Source organism: Lygodium microphyllum, chromosome 1 (assembly GCF_053477565.2).
Source record: "Lygodium microphyllum isolate KBCC chromosome 1, Lygodium_microphyllum_v1.1.10, whole genome shotgun sequence".
Lineage (NCBI taxonomy): Eukaryota > Viridiplantae > Streptophyta > Polypodiopsida > Schizaeales > Lygodiaceae > Lygodium > Lygodium microphyllum.
The window spans coordinates 184,485,060-184,501,788 of NC_141135.1; the positions used below are offsets into that span (position 1 = coordinate 184,485,060).

Here is a 16,729-nt window from a genome sequence, read left to right on the forward strand (position 1 = left end):
TTGAAAAAACTCTAAATGATTTCAATCAAGTTATATTTTTAACTTTCCCTTATTTCAAATGAATATAAAGAGATAAATTAGATATGAAACAACCTATTATGTACATGGATATTGCAACTCCAAGATAATTGTGAAGACATTCACGTAGTGATTCGCAAATCAAACATGCACAAAACTCAGTAACCACTAACCCATTAATATGTTAGAACAATAAAGAGTAAAACTCCTTTGAAAATCGACCATCTAGTCAAACTACCTTGTAATGAGCTCCTAGCACTGAAGGAGTATCCCAACCGTGCGTGCAACTATCTTTCTAACCATGTGAAGACTAACTAAAATAAAGTGCACTAACATCTAAAATGTAAAGAGAGAAGAGAAAGAGAGAGAAAGAAAGTGACGAGGAGAGAGAAAGACTAGGAGTAGAGAGAGGAAGAAGAGGAGAGGAGAGAGAAATGGCTATCAGCCATGGAAGGACAGGGAAGAAGGTGAAAGGACAGATGTATATTCATAAAATGGTACCATGCCAATGTCCTTCACACCTTTTATACCTAGGTTAGTGTGACACTAGGTATTTCTCTCCATTACAATCCATCCACACTCAAAATAAAGTTTTTGAACAAAGATTAGACTTATTGCTATGGCCAGGTAGTATGGCTAGTTAGTGGGCTACAGAGTACTACTGTGTACAGTGTTACAAAGGAGAATATGGGTATGGTGGAGTACAATCTCATGTGGAATTGGGGCATAGAATTGTGGATATGATGTATATGACATGTGCAAGTTGATAGCATATGAGTTTGGCCTCCAATTCTTGACAATTAGGGGCTAACAAACAGTGGACAACATGCTGTCTAGAACAGGCTTGCTGGAGAAAACTGGTCATAACTTCCTATGGGCATCTCCGATTGAGGCGTGTGACATGTCAAAACAAAGCTCGTTGAGGGTACTTTCAGCCACATAGGTCATGCAAGGGTACACTTAATGTAGGCCCAAAACTATTCGAAAGTAGATGGTTGTCTATTGCAAAATAGGCCCAAATCGAGTCATCTTCAGCCAAGGTTGTCGCCTCAAGGTGAGGGGACTACACCGGGGAGTGCTCATGTAGATAGAGATTTCTTTCAACCCCTGGGATCGAATGGATAACCTGCATGGTAAGCATCACCAGCGTGCAGGTCATCCATACAAACGTGGGTCTCAGCAGCACTGCCACCGAGATCAAAAGGAAAGTGGTGATCCCTTCCATGCAGTGGATTATCATTCATGAGTGAAGCTGGAATGATCATGACTGTTGACTTTTGCATCAAGTCTCTGATGAGCATCATATGATTAAACTTGGCATGTGCATGGGTGCTATTGGAAATATATAGTGCTGCATACTTTGAAAATTTTCCTGCATCATTCCCGATGTGTTGCATGTCCATGATCCAAGCATTCTTGGCAATTACCGGGCATACAAACACAACATCCTTGGACTGAAGGGTCTCCTCATGGGGCTGCAGTGGAATGTCCACTTGATCAGCGGATCTTCTCATGATCTTCATGATCCACTATGTCATCCGCTTGTTCGTCTTCCTCTTCATTGTTCTCGTCATCCAAAAACTTTAAAACAATTGCTAGTTTAGCATTCCTTTTCCTGCATGTATCCTTGTGATTGGAGGACATAGGCTCAGCACATCAGTAGCATAGCCCTTGAGCATGCAGTCGTCTTATATCATCATGGGTGAGAATCTTTCCTCGACTAACATCATACTGTCCCCAATGATGCTCATGCTGCTCACGTACATAAGCATGCTGCTCATAGGAACCATGTTGTTGCCCATAGGGATAATGTGGTTGAGCATATGCATTTGCTTCCACTGATGTTTGCTGCTCACGTACATAAGCATGCTGCTCATAGGAACCATGTTGTTGTCCATAGGGACAATGTGGTTGAGCATATGCATTTGCTTCCACTGATGTTTGCTGCTCACGTACATAAGCATGTTGCTCATAGGAACCATGTTGTTGTCCACAGGGACAATGTGGTTGAGCATACGCATTTGCTTCCACTGATGTTTGCTGCTCATGTAAGTAAGCACGCTGCTCATAGAAACCATGTTGTTTTCCATAGGGACAATGTGGTTGAGTATATGAATTTGCTTCCATTGATGTAAATCTTGCTCTCTTCTCTAGTTCTGCTTCTTCAATTGCAAGTAATTGATCAACTTTGTCGAAAAGTGTGGCAAATTTGGCATTGATAATTTTCCACCCCAATATGTCTTCACGGTATGTCTCAGCACAGGTAGTTGCATTGCAATTTTCATGCATGCTGCCTACTAATGTTGCTCATTGTTGCTTTAAACTTCAGACCATGTAAGCAATTGTTGCCCACTACTGCTTCAAGCCTCAGAATTGTTGCTCACTAATGCTGCAGATTTTAGACCACTTAAGCAATTGTTGCTCACTATTCAGGGCTCACAAACATATTCACCACTACTGTTTGCATTCAGAGCATCTTCATTCAATGATGACAATTGAGATGCAGTCATTGAGTATTTTGCAAGTGCATACGACAAACTGTTACTGTCATAATAGAGTGTTTATGGATCAAGCATCAATATTCACTATTTGACTCTGCTATTCTTATTCTACAGGCTACTGTTGTAACTAATGTGTCCAACAACCAACCTACAATCTACTTCAGACCTGTCAATCTCCCTGAATTTTCACACATAGACTTCAAAGAATGCCTCTAAATGCTGTAACTGATGTGTCTACATATATGAACTGAATGCTATTCACACAGAGCCTTCAGTTCCAGCAACCAACCTGCAATCTACTTCAGATCTGTCAATCTCCCTGAGTTGTGTAAAGAGATTGTCAAGAAACCTTAGAGCTTTCCAGATTTGACTGTTGAGATTCACTTTCTTTCCAGTAAAACCATCATTCTTGCATTACTCTTAGTCCTGTCAGTCTCTGCTCCAACTATGCATGATGCATGTCCTTTTCTGATAGCATCTCAAGGTCTATCATGAGATCAATAGCTGTATTTAGGCTTGATCAACCTATTCAAAGGTAACCACTACTAAAGGACATGCTCAGATAGACTAGGTTTGGTCATACACAACCAACACATCACAAGCTTAACATTGTGCCAAATCAGTTTCAAACTGAGCATCAAGACCCTCACTCAAATGGAGGATTAAGACCTTGGAAGCTCTGCCACCACTAAATCAAGAGTGGACAATAATCAGTCCTCTTGCTGTGCTATCAATGCCCACCATCAAACTTCAGACATTTCCAGTTACTTATAGACGTCGCAGGATCGCGACATGATGACTTACACTGCTCTTCAGAAGCCTATGTTTCCTTCCAATTGGACTGCCCCCAAATCTAGCAGTCTGGTGCCTTGGCAAGATGCCCTGGAACCCACCTGTGGGAGGTCAATCTGGTGCTGTAGGCCCACCTTATAATTCACCACAATAATTCAGTACTGTAGCTCCCCTTGTCCTGATTTCAGAAAAGGAGCTTGCAAGAAAGGGGATAATTGTGAATTTATGGTGTTTTGAATGCTGGCTCCACCCAGCAAGTTATAGAACACAGCCATGCAGGGATGGTGTGAACTGTAAATGCAAGGTGTGCTTCTTTGCACATACCCCTAATCAGCTCAGACATATCCCAAATTCTAATCGTGACTTTTCTGATGACCCTCGATCAACTGTTGTTAGCTCTTCCTCACAAGGTAACACAATGTGGCAGTCTGCGCATGCGCTGTTAAATCTTCTATGCATAGGGCTATGTTGGAAAAGCTCGTCTCTTTCCAATAGCATAATGATACACCTCCATGGGAATCTTCCCAATTCTTGAGTGAAGGTGCTGATTTGAGTGGAGTATGTCATAGGTCATACTATCTGGATACACTTTCATCTTCGAGCTTGTTGGGGATAAAGGGGAAATGCAATTATGATATGGATGATACAAGTTACTCCTCACCTACATCCACTCTCCAACATCTATGTTCACCACCATTTTCCCCTTTGGAATCTCCAAGTAATGGGTCTATGCACCCGAGAAAGGCAAGACACTTTCAAGTAACTCTATACAAAATGCTCCAAACACATGTGGGGAAGGATCAAGCTATGCACATTCATTGGATAATCTCTCAACATCTTGCCAGGGTTTGCAACTCTCATAGTTTCAATAGTTACCAAGTTCAGATAATGTATTCTCGGGTGGGCAGCAAGTTGATCAGTGGAGAGTCCATGGCTCTAGGAAAGGCACTCCTTTAAGAGCTAAAGTTTTCAATGAAGTTCACAGGGAGAACATAGAACAACAAGCACCAGACCTGGATTGGGTTAGTGATCTCGTCAAGTGAGTTTGGAAGGTCTCTACCCAATTCTATAATGTTGCATTTGTCCTATTCGGACTACTACTGAAATGGGCAGTATGTCTTCTATTCCCCTCACAACATGCTTCCTCAGCAGCCAATGATGCCTAGAATGAGACCTGGTGGAATGCAAGTGCCGAGCTATTTTGTGCCGGCTGTTCAAGGGCTAGGCCAACAAGGGCTACATACAGGGAACATAAGAGGTTGGGGGCAAGATCATGAGCTGGCTACAAGCTTGGTTGTGCCACCTACTATAGCGGCATATGGAATTAATGCCTCAAATGTGCCTGTGGCCATGATACCCAAAATGGGGATGTTCCATGGCAACACTGTGAGAAGCTCAAGAAGAAGCACACCAGAGCTGTAAAGTGCTTGTTCACTACCAAGAACAAATGATCCAATGGTTGGATCACAACCACCTAGCTCGTTTCGAGGATTTTGATGACCAGATGAAGGGGCTAGAGAGCATCTGCATGCGTATTTGAAGACCTTGACAGTGAGCTGAGTGCCATCTGAAAAGAAGGATCTGTAATCGAACTTCTCCACCTGGTCTCTCCTCTGCAATAGCTTGATCTCTGGACGAGGCTCTGGAGGATTTTGGGCTAGAGTTGAGCATCAAATTCACATTGATTTGCGAGGTTGGGGTGTTAGTTACCTCACATTCTACTGGCAGCACTACTTGCTACACATGTTAAATGGTATAGTAGGCTTGCGTGAATGGTTTGCTTAGAATGATGATACCCAGATTGTGCCACAATTTAATAAAATTGTAAAGCTGGATCCTCCACTGACTGCGGCCAAGAAGGGAAGGAAGTGGCCAGTCATCTAGCGTGTCACTTCTGATACCTTTGTGCACTTAGAGGATGATGATTCTGATGATGAAAACGATCTGCAAACTGCTGATCAAGATGCAACCGAGGAGAAGTCATGTAAGGAGAGCATTTCCCCAGCTCCAATGTCTGCAGAAATAGAAACTCCTGAACTGCTAGACTTGTCAGCCTTTCCAAGCACAGTCTCTCGAGATGATCAAGGAAATGGTCGACATTGCTGGAGTAATGTCTCAAAACCCTATATAATTCTTGTGATCTGTGTATGCTTATGTCTCTTTTGAGATGAGAGGAATTCCTCTACAGCCACACTTGCAACCTTTCTTTCTTCGAGTGCAGGAGGAGGCTGAACTTCTACTCCAAGCAAAGATGGAGCTCACCGAACTTGTGGGGGAGCCTGAGAAGATTGGCAATTGGAGCAATGTCTCAAAACCCTGTATAATTCTTGTGATCTGTGTATGCTTAGGTCTCTTTCGAGATGAGAGGAAGTCCTCTGTAGCCACACTCGCAACATTTCTTTCTTTGAGTGCAGGAGGAGGCTGAACTTCTACTCCAAGCAAAGATGGAGCTCGCCGAACTTGTGGGGGAGCCTAAGAAGATTGGCCATTGCCCCTTCTCCCAACTTCTGCACCTCAAAGAAAAAGGCGTGCCTTACAACGCCAAATACGTGGACCTCGTCAATAAGCCCGACTGGTTTCTCAAAATCAACCCTGAAGGGAAGGTGCCTGTTATCAATCATGAAGGAAAGTGGGTTCCTGACTCAGACGTGATCACCCAGATTATCGAAGAGAAGTACCCAGAGCCTGCTCTTAAAACCCTTGAGAAGAAGGCCTCAAAATTGAAGATGGGTTACCATTTTGTCTCCTTGCCTCAGATTCAACTGAGCCTCTTGCCATAACTTGTGTGGAGTCCAAGAAAGCTGCCAGCACCTTGTAGTACTCCATTAATTTTCCTTATAGCTCCTGTACCTGTTTGACTAGGGTTTCTCTTTCCTTTTTTTTTTGAAAACTATAACTAGATGTGAGGAAGGAGAGAGAAGACTGGATCAAAGACTGAAGCTCTAATACCACTGTAAGAGAGAGGACAGGAGAGAGAGAAAGAAGAGAGAGAGACTGCAGAAGAGAGAGAAGAGGTACAGGAAGAGAGAGAAGAACTGTAGAGAGAAGAGAAAGAGAGAGAAAGAAAGTGACGAAAAGAGAGAAAGACTAGGAGTAGAGAGAGAAATAAGAGGAGAGGAGAGAGAAATGGCTGTCAGCCCATGGAAGGACAGGGAAGAAGGTGAAAGGATAGATGTATATTCATAAAATGGTACCATGCCAATGTCCTTCACACCTTTTATACCTAGATTAGTGTGACACTAGGTATTTCCCTCCATTACACTCTTCTTGCTCTCTTCAACTTCAATTGTTACTTCAAATCCTCTTGCTTGGATGGCTTGAATTGATGGCACTTCCTTCAGGATGATAGTGTCCCCTTCTTGATGATGAGGCCCTCCTCCTTCTTTAGTTTGCTCTCTCTCCCTCTTTATAGGATGGTACCCCCTCCTCTCTTTCTCATGACTCTTCAACTTCCACTAACTCCTCCCCTTCCTCTTCTCCAATTGGCTTTTGGAATTCCTCTCCCTTTCCTCTTCCTCTTCCACTTAGTCTTTTTCCCTTCTCCCTCTCTTCATCTCCCACTATGATGTGCCCCCCAAGATGAGGGCGCCCTCTCCTTGGCCATAACCTCTTCAAATCCACATGCAACATTTTTTCTTTTAGTTATGGTTTTTTTTAAACTCATTTCCTAACCTTTAGAACCATAACACATAGAAGAACACCCCCCCTTCTCTTTCAACTAGCATCCTCTCCTACATAATATTTTTTTGTTAAGCTAAAATGTTAGCTACTTTTCCACCTTCATTATACGACTACCCTCTCTTGCATTTTTGCCTAGGAGGTTGCCATTATCAAAATGTTTCCCCTCCTTTGCTCGTATTAACTCAAATACTCATGGTTCCACTAATCGAAAATAATCTCTTCTGATTAGATAAAACTATCGAATTCTACTTGGTGTTTTCCTAAGTCCATCCTCTAGCACAAAACTCCTTCGAACTAGGATTTTCCACTTGTCGACTATAGAGACACATCCTCCAAAGACAAAATTACAATTGCATCTGCATTAAATTAATGTGAAAAGTTGGTAACAATGTGTCAATTGTATACAATGTTGCTAAAAAACTTTGCAATGTTAGGCATTGTTTCTAGGTGTTGTCAGTTTCCCTGTTTTACCTTGTGTAGTTGCGTTTTCACCATTCAAATCTTGAAATGTGACTTGACCTTTTCCACAATGGATATGGGCATCATTGGGAATCAGCTAATCCATTCCTAGTAAACATTCATAAGCTCCTAAGTTCATTACTCTGAACCTCATACTTGAAAGGTTTCCTCCTAGCTTAAACTCTACCTTGGCAGTTTACTTTATAGAAAGTACTTCCTTTCCATTTGCTAATTCCACAAGCAATTTTGATGCATTTACTATATCTATTCCTAACTTCTTAGCACACTTGGGTGAAATAAATGAGTGTGTACTTCCACAGTCAATCAAAACTTTAAATGATTTACCTCGGCGACTAGTTGGTGTCTGTATTATCGAATATTGATCATTTTAATCCTTCTTGTGGAATGCAGCATGAACAATTACTTTTTCAATATTTTCTTCCATAGTAGGGTCTTCCTTCTTATTAATCTCTTTAAGGGTAATATTTGATGTTCTTCCTCTTGCCATAGCTATTTGATCACGACCTTGGGCAGCTCTGTCTTGACCTCGAAATTGGCCTTGGTGATGGTTTCCAACAAGCTTTGGATAATCTCTCCTGAAATGTCCTGGCTTATTACGGTGAAAGCACCCTAAGACCATCCATGTTTCCCTGGGTAGGAACAAAATGTCCAATTGCATTGGAATTTGCCTTTTTCTTTTGACCTTGGTGAAATTGACCTTGGGTTCTTTTTGCTTGACCTTTGAATCCTCCTTTGTTCTGGTTATTGTAGCTCCAGAACTTATTATTTTCAAGCTTTGATTATACTTTTCGCACAATAAGAGTAACTCGGATCAAAGCATCTTGGAGGTCTATTGGCACATTGATTCCAAAAAAGTGTTCAAAGGAGAATTCAGCCCATTGTAGAACTTGGACACTTATTGAGCAGTATCCATGGAGGGTCCATATTTAAGAAGTGAAACAAACTTGGAGTAATATGCCTCGAGGGTCAGTCCCATTTGGTTCAAATTAAAGAACTCATTTATCTTTTGGGTGCAATAAGCTGGAGGTAAGTATCTTCCTCTTACACTTCTTTTAGCAAATCCCACGTAATGGTATTTTCATGAATACCTTGATCTCGACACCACTACTTCCACCAGAGTTAAGCTTTGCCAATTAATTTTAGCTTAGCTATCATGGCTTGGTTGGTTGGGACACTTCCAGCAGCAGCAAAATAATCTTCCATGGATTCTATTCAAATTTCTGCATCGGCTTCCACATTCTCGCCTCTCCCATCAAATTTTGAAGGTTTGACTTGCTTCAAAAGATTCATTTTCTCTTAGGCTTTGTTGGAAAATTATTGTAGGTGCAAGATTCTGGGAAATGTTTAACAATTTCCAAGTTAAACTTTACGAAATTTATATAGTGTTAATATTAGAGTTTGATACTCAAATTATTTATCACTTAATTTATTGAAATAATTTCAAATGAAACTATTTTTCCATTACTAAATTTAAATTGCAATTTCAAATATTCCAAGGAAAATTAAGGTTCCATTATTTCTTTGATTGATAAAGTATCAATCAATCTTTATTACAATGGATGTACAAGGTAATCAAATGGGAAGTAATACATTATTCAGATAGCTCATAGGTTCATCTTATTTTTTTAGAAAAGGACTCCCTACTACAATCTAAGCATGACACTTTGATACATCCTTTATAAAGTAACTTGGATTCTGATAGTAGATATCTAGGACTCTATATATTTGAGGGAGTTCAAGAAATCTATCCTTTTTGTAGTTGCGGCGCCCTTGGGAAATGGATACAATGCTAGTTTTGACTAAGATTTGAATAAGTAAGTGTCCCAAGTTGTCACTTGGAGTTTTGTTACGATGTGTGTGTTTGAAATGTTGGTCGTATATAAGGTTCTGTGTAAGCCTAATTATGTCTTCAAGGTTGCCAACAAGTTCTTGTCCAAGATACTGTAGAGTTTGTTAGTTTACGTGTTTCCTTTTTACAAGATGATGTAAATATCTCTAATACTATATCACTATTGCATTGCATTGAAAAAATGATCAAACAAGAGCATATGACCTCTCATAATGGTCTAATAAATATTTCCTATTTAAAAGTCTCATATATCAACACCATAAGTGATGGAAGTAAGTATCCTCGACTTCTCAAAGGATTATAGTGAAATAATGTGTAACTTGCATCTTTTTAAAAAGGAAAATTTTATAAGGATACATATCTAAAATGTCCATAAAAATGTAACACCCCTCAGTAACAAGTCTCTAAAGGATATCTAAAAAAATTAAGGTATTATTCTTAACTTTCTTTAGTAGTGAAGAAGATTGCAGATGCACTTGCTTCCATTGGGTCGCCAGTGGAAGATGATGATTTAGTTTCTGTGACCTTGAATGGTCTAGGAAAGGATTATGCACAGTTTCGGACATCCATTTCAGTTCGTGAAAGATTTCCTGATTTTGAGGAGTTGATTGCTCTTCTAATTTCTGAGGAGCAAAGAAATGGTGGTGCATCTTCTTCAGGAGGAACTTCAAAAGAAACTGTCTTCTACTCAAATGCTGGAAGAGGTAGAGGCAGAGGTAGAGAAGGCCGATTTGGAGGCCGTGGTAGAAATCAGTTTATGCAGCAAACTCAAGAAAACCAGTCCTATGGAGGAGGACGTGGTAACTCTAGAGGCAGGGGGAGCCAAAGAGGTCGTGGTGGATGGCAAAGAGGCCAAAATGCAAACAGTAATGTTAAATGCTACTACTGTGGTAAAATGGGTCATATGGCTAAAGACTGCTATAAAAAGCAGAATGACATCATGAATGGAAAACTGCAACAAGGAAATTATGCATCTTCTAGTAGATAGGGTGATGACAGAAATGAGCATTTGTTTATGGTGCAGCACATGAACAATTCTGTGACAAGTGCAGAAGAAAGCAACGATGTGTGGTATGTTGACTCAGGTGCATCAAACCACATGACAGGTCATGCAGAATGGATGGAGGATGCAAGGAAAATGGAAAAACTGATGGACCTAAAAGCAGGCCGGCACTGGCTCATGCACTAGCCGGACCTCGCTCTCACACACTCAACGACCCCACGGCCTGGCGGCCAGGAGCGTTGAGGACATACACATTTTGTCTTCCTATCTTTTATCGCATTTGTATCGTTTGTAGTCCAATTTCCTATTTTACCCACTACTCCTCAGAGGGAGCTTCCCATCACATTGGCAAAGAGCCACGTTTCACCTACGAAGGAGGTCTCCTACGGCAGAATGCCGCCACCCCACTGCGACTCTCCTACACCGCAGGGATTGGCCCCTTGGTGCGTCGCACAACATATAGAACAATACGAACAAACTGCACTCAAGGTACCAAAGACGTTCCAGGAGTGTACCACATTTTCCCTCACTTGTTCTTTCCCCTTAAACCCTCGGCTTCACACAGCTTGGGAACCTCACACTCTCAACGTGGGTCATTCATTTTATGGCAACCAAGTGCTATGCATCTAGTATTTCTGATACAGTTTTAAATACCATACTCCATGCAATAGGTGGATGCCATATAAGTGCTCAATCATGTAGGAGAATCAGTATTTGTGAATGCGCAAAAAACATTTCCTTCCATGATCTTTATTCTAACGCACGTGCTTTGCTGCTGGAACCTAGCACCGAATATTCTTCATGCTACTAGGTTCTTTATTAAATAACCGTCTTTCTCTATATGCCATGCAAAGAAAATCAGCAACTTTCCTTCATTTTATGCAGCATTTAAATGAATTTTCATGCCATGCTTCCATTATCCACTTATTGCTTCGTTGTTCGCTATTTAGGATTTCTTCCCTTATCATTTTATGTGTAAAAATATGGAAAAAACTCACTAAAGCACACAAACAAGGCTGAACTGAAGCAAATCTCCATGCTTCAGCGTTGTTACACATCCACAAACATTTATCTTAATTTTCCTAATTTTTCCCCACCCCAAATGTGTTTTTCCCCTATTTTTCCCATTTTTTTCCTATTTTTAGGCACATTCCGGGGCCTAAACTCCAGCTTTCATTGGCGACCACGGGATAGGACGACTCAGGCCGTCGAACCCTCAAACATATCTGCACATAAACAACCAAAGGAGCATCAAACTGCTACAAAACAGATACACAACAAAACACAAGCAGCTCTCACCCATCCCCTGACAAAACCAAGGCATGAACTCCACGAGGAGAAGTCCAACAAACGGCCAGAGCTAGTCACAACCGACTGCTCCAACACAGCCAAGCTAAAAAGCCTATCAAAGGGGTCGCCCTAAGTGGTGGTCTGAACTACCGTCCTAACAAAGGACAACCTAACCAGGAGTCCCTCCTATGCGAGGTCTCCTATAGCCTGAACGAAAGATATTCTTTTTTATCTTCTTTTCTTTCCTATCAGGTATTTATCCCCCCTACTCTGGCGTGTAAAAAGGAGGGAGCTGAGCGTAGCATCCCAAGGAGGACAGGGCATCGGCCTCAGGTCCAGTCTCGGTACCCAAGAGCCTACCAAGCCCTCGCAAGGCGACACTAAAATATTCCTTTTTTCTTCCAACGCTCACTTTTATTTTCGCTCCAACCTTTTGGATTTATTCTTTTCCAGCATGATGCCACCCCTAGGAAGACAAGGCATCGGCCTCAGGTCTGACTCGTCCCCAGGAGCCTACCAGGCCTTCGCTAGGCGATAGACAACTGCTTATAATTTTCTTTTCTTTTCTTTTTCTATCAGAGGGGTTAGAACCCCTTTTTACACACCTTCGCATGGTGGTTTATCTTCCTGATTTTTAGGGTTTATCATTCTGCTCATTTTTCTTAGGCAGGCTTTTCTATCTGCCTCACAACTAGAAGATACTCCTAACTCAGCTGCCTAGCAGGCTAGCAGGACAGGGTCACTTGGACTACATCTGAGATAGGTCTTTGGCGCCTAACAATGCCTTCACAGACGACTGCGACTAAACAGACCGCTATCGGCTATGCTCACCTAATCCTGGGACTTCATGCCTTGGTTGCCGGTCCCCAAAGAAAGAGAAAAAACCCTCACAAGTACACAGACACATGCAACAACAAAACTCGGTACTCGTAAAGGGTGGATGTCACCTGGACTGGCCATGAGAAGCGTTGATGCCGCGCCAAAGGCTCCCTCCAGCTCCACAGAACCTGTCAAGCACAAGACTAAACAGAACACGGTCAAAAGCACCCGTACTCGACAGACACACGGCCCTCTTGGCCTAAAGAGATCAAACAATACTACTCTAAATAGAGTCGGCCCTCTTGGCCTAACGAAATCAAGCTTTAAAAGCATACCTAAATGGCCCTTTTGGCCTAATAAAATAAGATAAATCAGCACCTAAAACCTCCTTAGGATAGGAAAGATACAAAGACTGCACGCCATATCCGAAGGAGAAAAAGAGGGCTCGTAGCCCTAAGCTAAATGCATAAGGTTGTGACCCATCCCTCCTGCATACAAGGCAAGGGGGGTACGAATAATATGCTGCCTAATTAACCTATGGGTCAATGATAGTAACGGCAGATTGGTCTCGGCTATTCTCTGCATCACCCATATCAACCATCGCCTACCAAATATAGCATGTTCCAATAATATCCCCCATAGAAGACCAGGTCCTGTCTCATCAGTAATAACTATATCCGGACTAGGACCACAATTGAAGAAAAGGTCTTCTTCATAAGCCAGATTTTCCAATGAATCCGCAAACTGATTCCAATAACGTGGAACCAGCTGAAGAGACACTCTTTCAAAATCCTCAAGAAGGGTCATGGCAGTGCGATGATACATCGAAAGGATGGGATTTCTCACTGTGTATGTCCCATCTAGCTGATTCAGAATCAACTGGGAATCCCCTTTGACTAACAACCGTCGGATACCACCTTGCTTGGCAATATTCAGTCCCATAATCAAGGCTTTGTACTCCGCCATGTTGTTAGTAAACCCTATCCCAAGATAGGCTGCTAACTTCATAATAACCCTACGACGGGGATCACGGATAACTACTCCTACACTTCCTTTCCTTTGCGGACCCCTAGACGCTCCGTCGAAATACAATGTGTACGTCCAGAAGGGGTTCACATAACCAGCCATCACTACCACCTCTATTCGTACTGATGATAATCAAAGTTCAGCATACGCAGAGGGTGCATTGACGGCTCCATCCCACCGTCCTCATTGAACTCAACAGGGATGCTGGTCAATATACGCAGACAATGATGGCAGAAGACTTTGATCTCCCAGACAAAAGTTCCGTCCTCTTGCTCAATCACCTTATAACCCTTGCTCCACCAAATCAGCTTTCCCTGATGATATCTCTGCTCTAGATAAGAGTGTTCTAAATAGGGGATTAGCCGCCCCATCAGCCAATTGAAGCGCTTTAGCAGGTCTCAAATTAGCTTCCTCGTGGACCTGCAATGCATTTTTCTTGCATTAGTATGGCTAGAAATAATAAGGTTTAATCTTGTTAAGATTAGCCTTATTTTTAAACTCTACTCCCTGCAGATCAGCTAAAAGAGTTGTAGACTTATTCTTTCCTAACCTGACAATTTTATAGGGGCCATCCCATTTGGGTTCTAACTTTCCAGGAAACAGCTCCCTACCCGCATCATAGTACAGGACTAGTTGCCCTTTCTTAAAAGTATACTTCTTCGCTTTAAGGTCATGCAACTGTTTCATGCGATGTTTGGTCACCTCCTGATGTAACAGGCTTTGCAACTTTAGCTCATCAAGGTGTGCTATTGTCGTGAAACGCTCGAAGAGTGCCTCCTCGTCTCCCAAAGAGTGGTTAATCGCAAACCTAATGGTAGGCAACTTGATCTCGAGGGGTAATACGCATTCTTCCCCATAAACTAATTTAAATGGTGTATGGCCGGTAGCGCGTTTATATGTCGTATTGTACGCCCATACCGCCACATACAGCTTCTTGTCCCAGTCGCGCTTCTTCTCAGAAACTACTTTGGACAAGATACCCACAAGCTGTTTATTGGTGCTTTCTACCTGCCCATTCGCTTGCGGGTTATAGGGGGTCGTCTTGTTATGCTTGATCTGCCAAGCTTCAGTCAGGCTTTTAATCACTTTATTCAAAAAGTGTGTCCCACGGTCCGATACCAATTCCTTTGGCGGACCGAAACGGCAGATAATCTGCTCCAACAGAAAACTTGCAGTCTCTTTTGCGTTGTCCTGCCTCGTCGCCCGTGCTTCTGACCACTTTGTAAAATAGTCAGTCGCTAGTATAATATACCTTTTCTTGGTAGTGGATGACGGGGTGATGGGACCCACAAAATCTATACCCCACTTCTCGAAAGGAAGTATAGCCATGATCGGTGTAAGTGGGCGTTTCCTGTTCTCTCGGCTGTCATGCCTCTGACAGGTATCACACTTCTTAACATACTCAAAGGAATCCTGGAATATGGACGGCCACCAATATCCAGCTCTTAAAGCTTTCTGTGCCGTTAACCACCCAGCAAAATGCCCTCCGCAAGCGGAGTTATGACACTCTTCCAAAATGAAAGGGACCTCGTCAGGCATCACGCACCGGCGATAAATATCATCGACTCCTTTCCGATACAATGTGCCTGCGATAAGCGCAAATTTTAAAGCCTGCTGTTTAATTTTCCTCTTCTCGTTTTTCGACAAGCTAGCTCCAGTCTCTCCTGTGGATAGATAATGCGTTATGGCCGCATACCACGAGGGAATGGAAGCTGTATCAATTTTAAATAATATCTCCATGTCACTCTCTTCGGCCGTGGCATCTTTCGGCTCTCCGAAATCCACTAAGCATTCTACAATGCCCTGCAATTTCGGCGGCTTGCTTTTAATCTCATAGTCGAACTCCTGCAAAGTGATTAACCACTTTGCTAGTTGATCAGGCGGCTGCAACTTGTTTAGCAATAACCTCAGTCCTTCCGCCTTGGTATAAATAACCACCTTCTCATAGAGGATGTAATGTCTGAACTTTTTGGTCCCAAAAACCATCGCAAGACATAACTTCTCCATATAGGTATAATTAATCTCAGATACGCCCAGTTTCCGGCTAGCAAAAGCTATCAGATGGTACCATTTCTCTTCCCAGATCTGAGCTAGGCAGCAGCTAATACTATGCGTGGTTGCTGCTGAGAATATGTAAAATATCTCACCTCTTTTGGGTGCCTTTAAAACAGGTGCTTTGGTAAGCTCCTGCTTCACATCCTCAAATGATATTTTACACACATCGCTCCACTCAAACAGACAGTTATAAGATAAGAGATTGGTTAGTGGCAATGTTCTCTCTGCCAGGGCATTGATAAATCGACGATAGTACCCTACTGACGAGAGGAAACTATGTACTTCCTTTGGAGTACGCGACGGACCCATAGCAACGATAACCTTAATCTTTTCAGGGTCGGTTGCGATCCCCACTGAGCTAACCACATGGCCCAACAACAGCCCATATGGCACTCCAAAGACACACTTCCTTGGGTTCAGAGCGATGCAAAATTGCCTGCAATGCTCAAAACACTTCCTTAATATGATCAATTGCCTCTCCCTTACAGTGGCTGCCCCCAGGTCGTCAATAAATACTTTGAGCTCCTCTGGGGAGATGTCACCAAAGGTTTTATCGGCTGTTCTTTGCCACGACCCAGGTGCATTGCATAACCCAAACGCCATCACATGGTACGCAAAGGTACCGAAGACAGTGATGAAAGTCGTTTTCAGTTTGTCCTCTTCTGCGATCGCCGTTTGGTTATAACCCGCAAAACAATCCATGAACGAATAGATCTCTCTACCTGCCAGCTGATCCAGAATCTGGTCAATGAATGGCAACGGGTAGTAATCTTTTACTGTCTGCTTATTTAGCTCCCTAAAATCCACACAGAGCCGGATCTGGTTATTTTTCTTCTTCCTGATGACGATTGGTGAGCACCATTCTGTGTGCTGCACAGGAAAAATTAAACCAGCCTTCCGCAGCTTCTGCAGTTCCTCAAACAGTTCGTCCCTCAGCTCAAAAGGCATACACCTTACTTTCTGACGTACAGGACGACTACCTTCCTTTACTGGGATAGTATGGACAGCCAGGCTGGGAGGTATGCCTCGCAGCTCGTCATAGCTCCAAGCAAATATATCTCGGAATTCTTGAATAAGAGACACATAGTCCTCTCTTTCTGTTGGGCTGAGCATGGATCCTAGCTTAATAGGTCGCGAATCAATCGGCGTACCAAGGTCCAACTTGACTACATCTGCATCTCTAATTCTATCTTGCGCCTCTATCGGCTCATTGAG

General features: G+C 42.5%; 1 protein-coding gene across 1 annotated transcript; it reads right to left on the reverse strand.

Annotated features, from left to right (window-relative positions):
- Positions 1 to 417: 417 nt before the first annotated feature.
- Positions 418 to 6,318, reverse strand: LOC148042065 (uncharacterized). Its single transcript, XM_087685150.1, has 2 exons — positions 6,047 to 6,318; positions 418 to 5,918 (listed from the first exon to the last, which is right to left on the reverse strand). Exon 2 carries the CDS (start codon positions 2,305 to 2,307, stop codon positions 1,675 to 1,677), a length of 633 nt encoding a protein of 210 aa, XP_087541276.1. The 5' UTR covers positions 2,308 to 5,918; positions 6,047 to 6,318; the 3' UTR covers positions 418 to 1,674.
- Between the last annotated feature and the right edge of the window lie 10,411 nt (positions 6,319 to 16,729).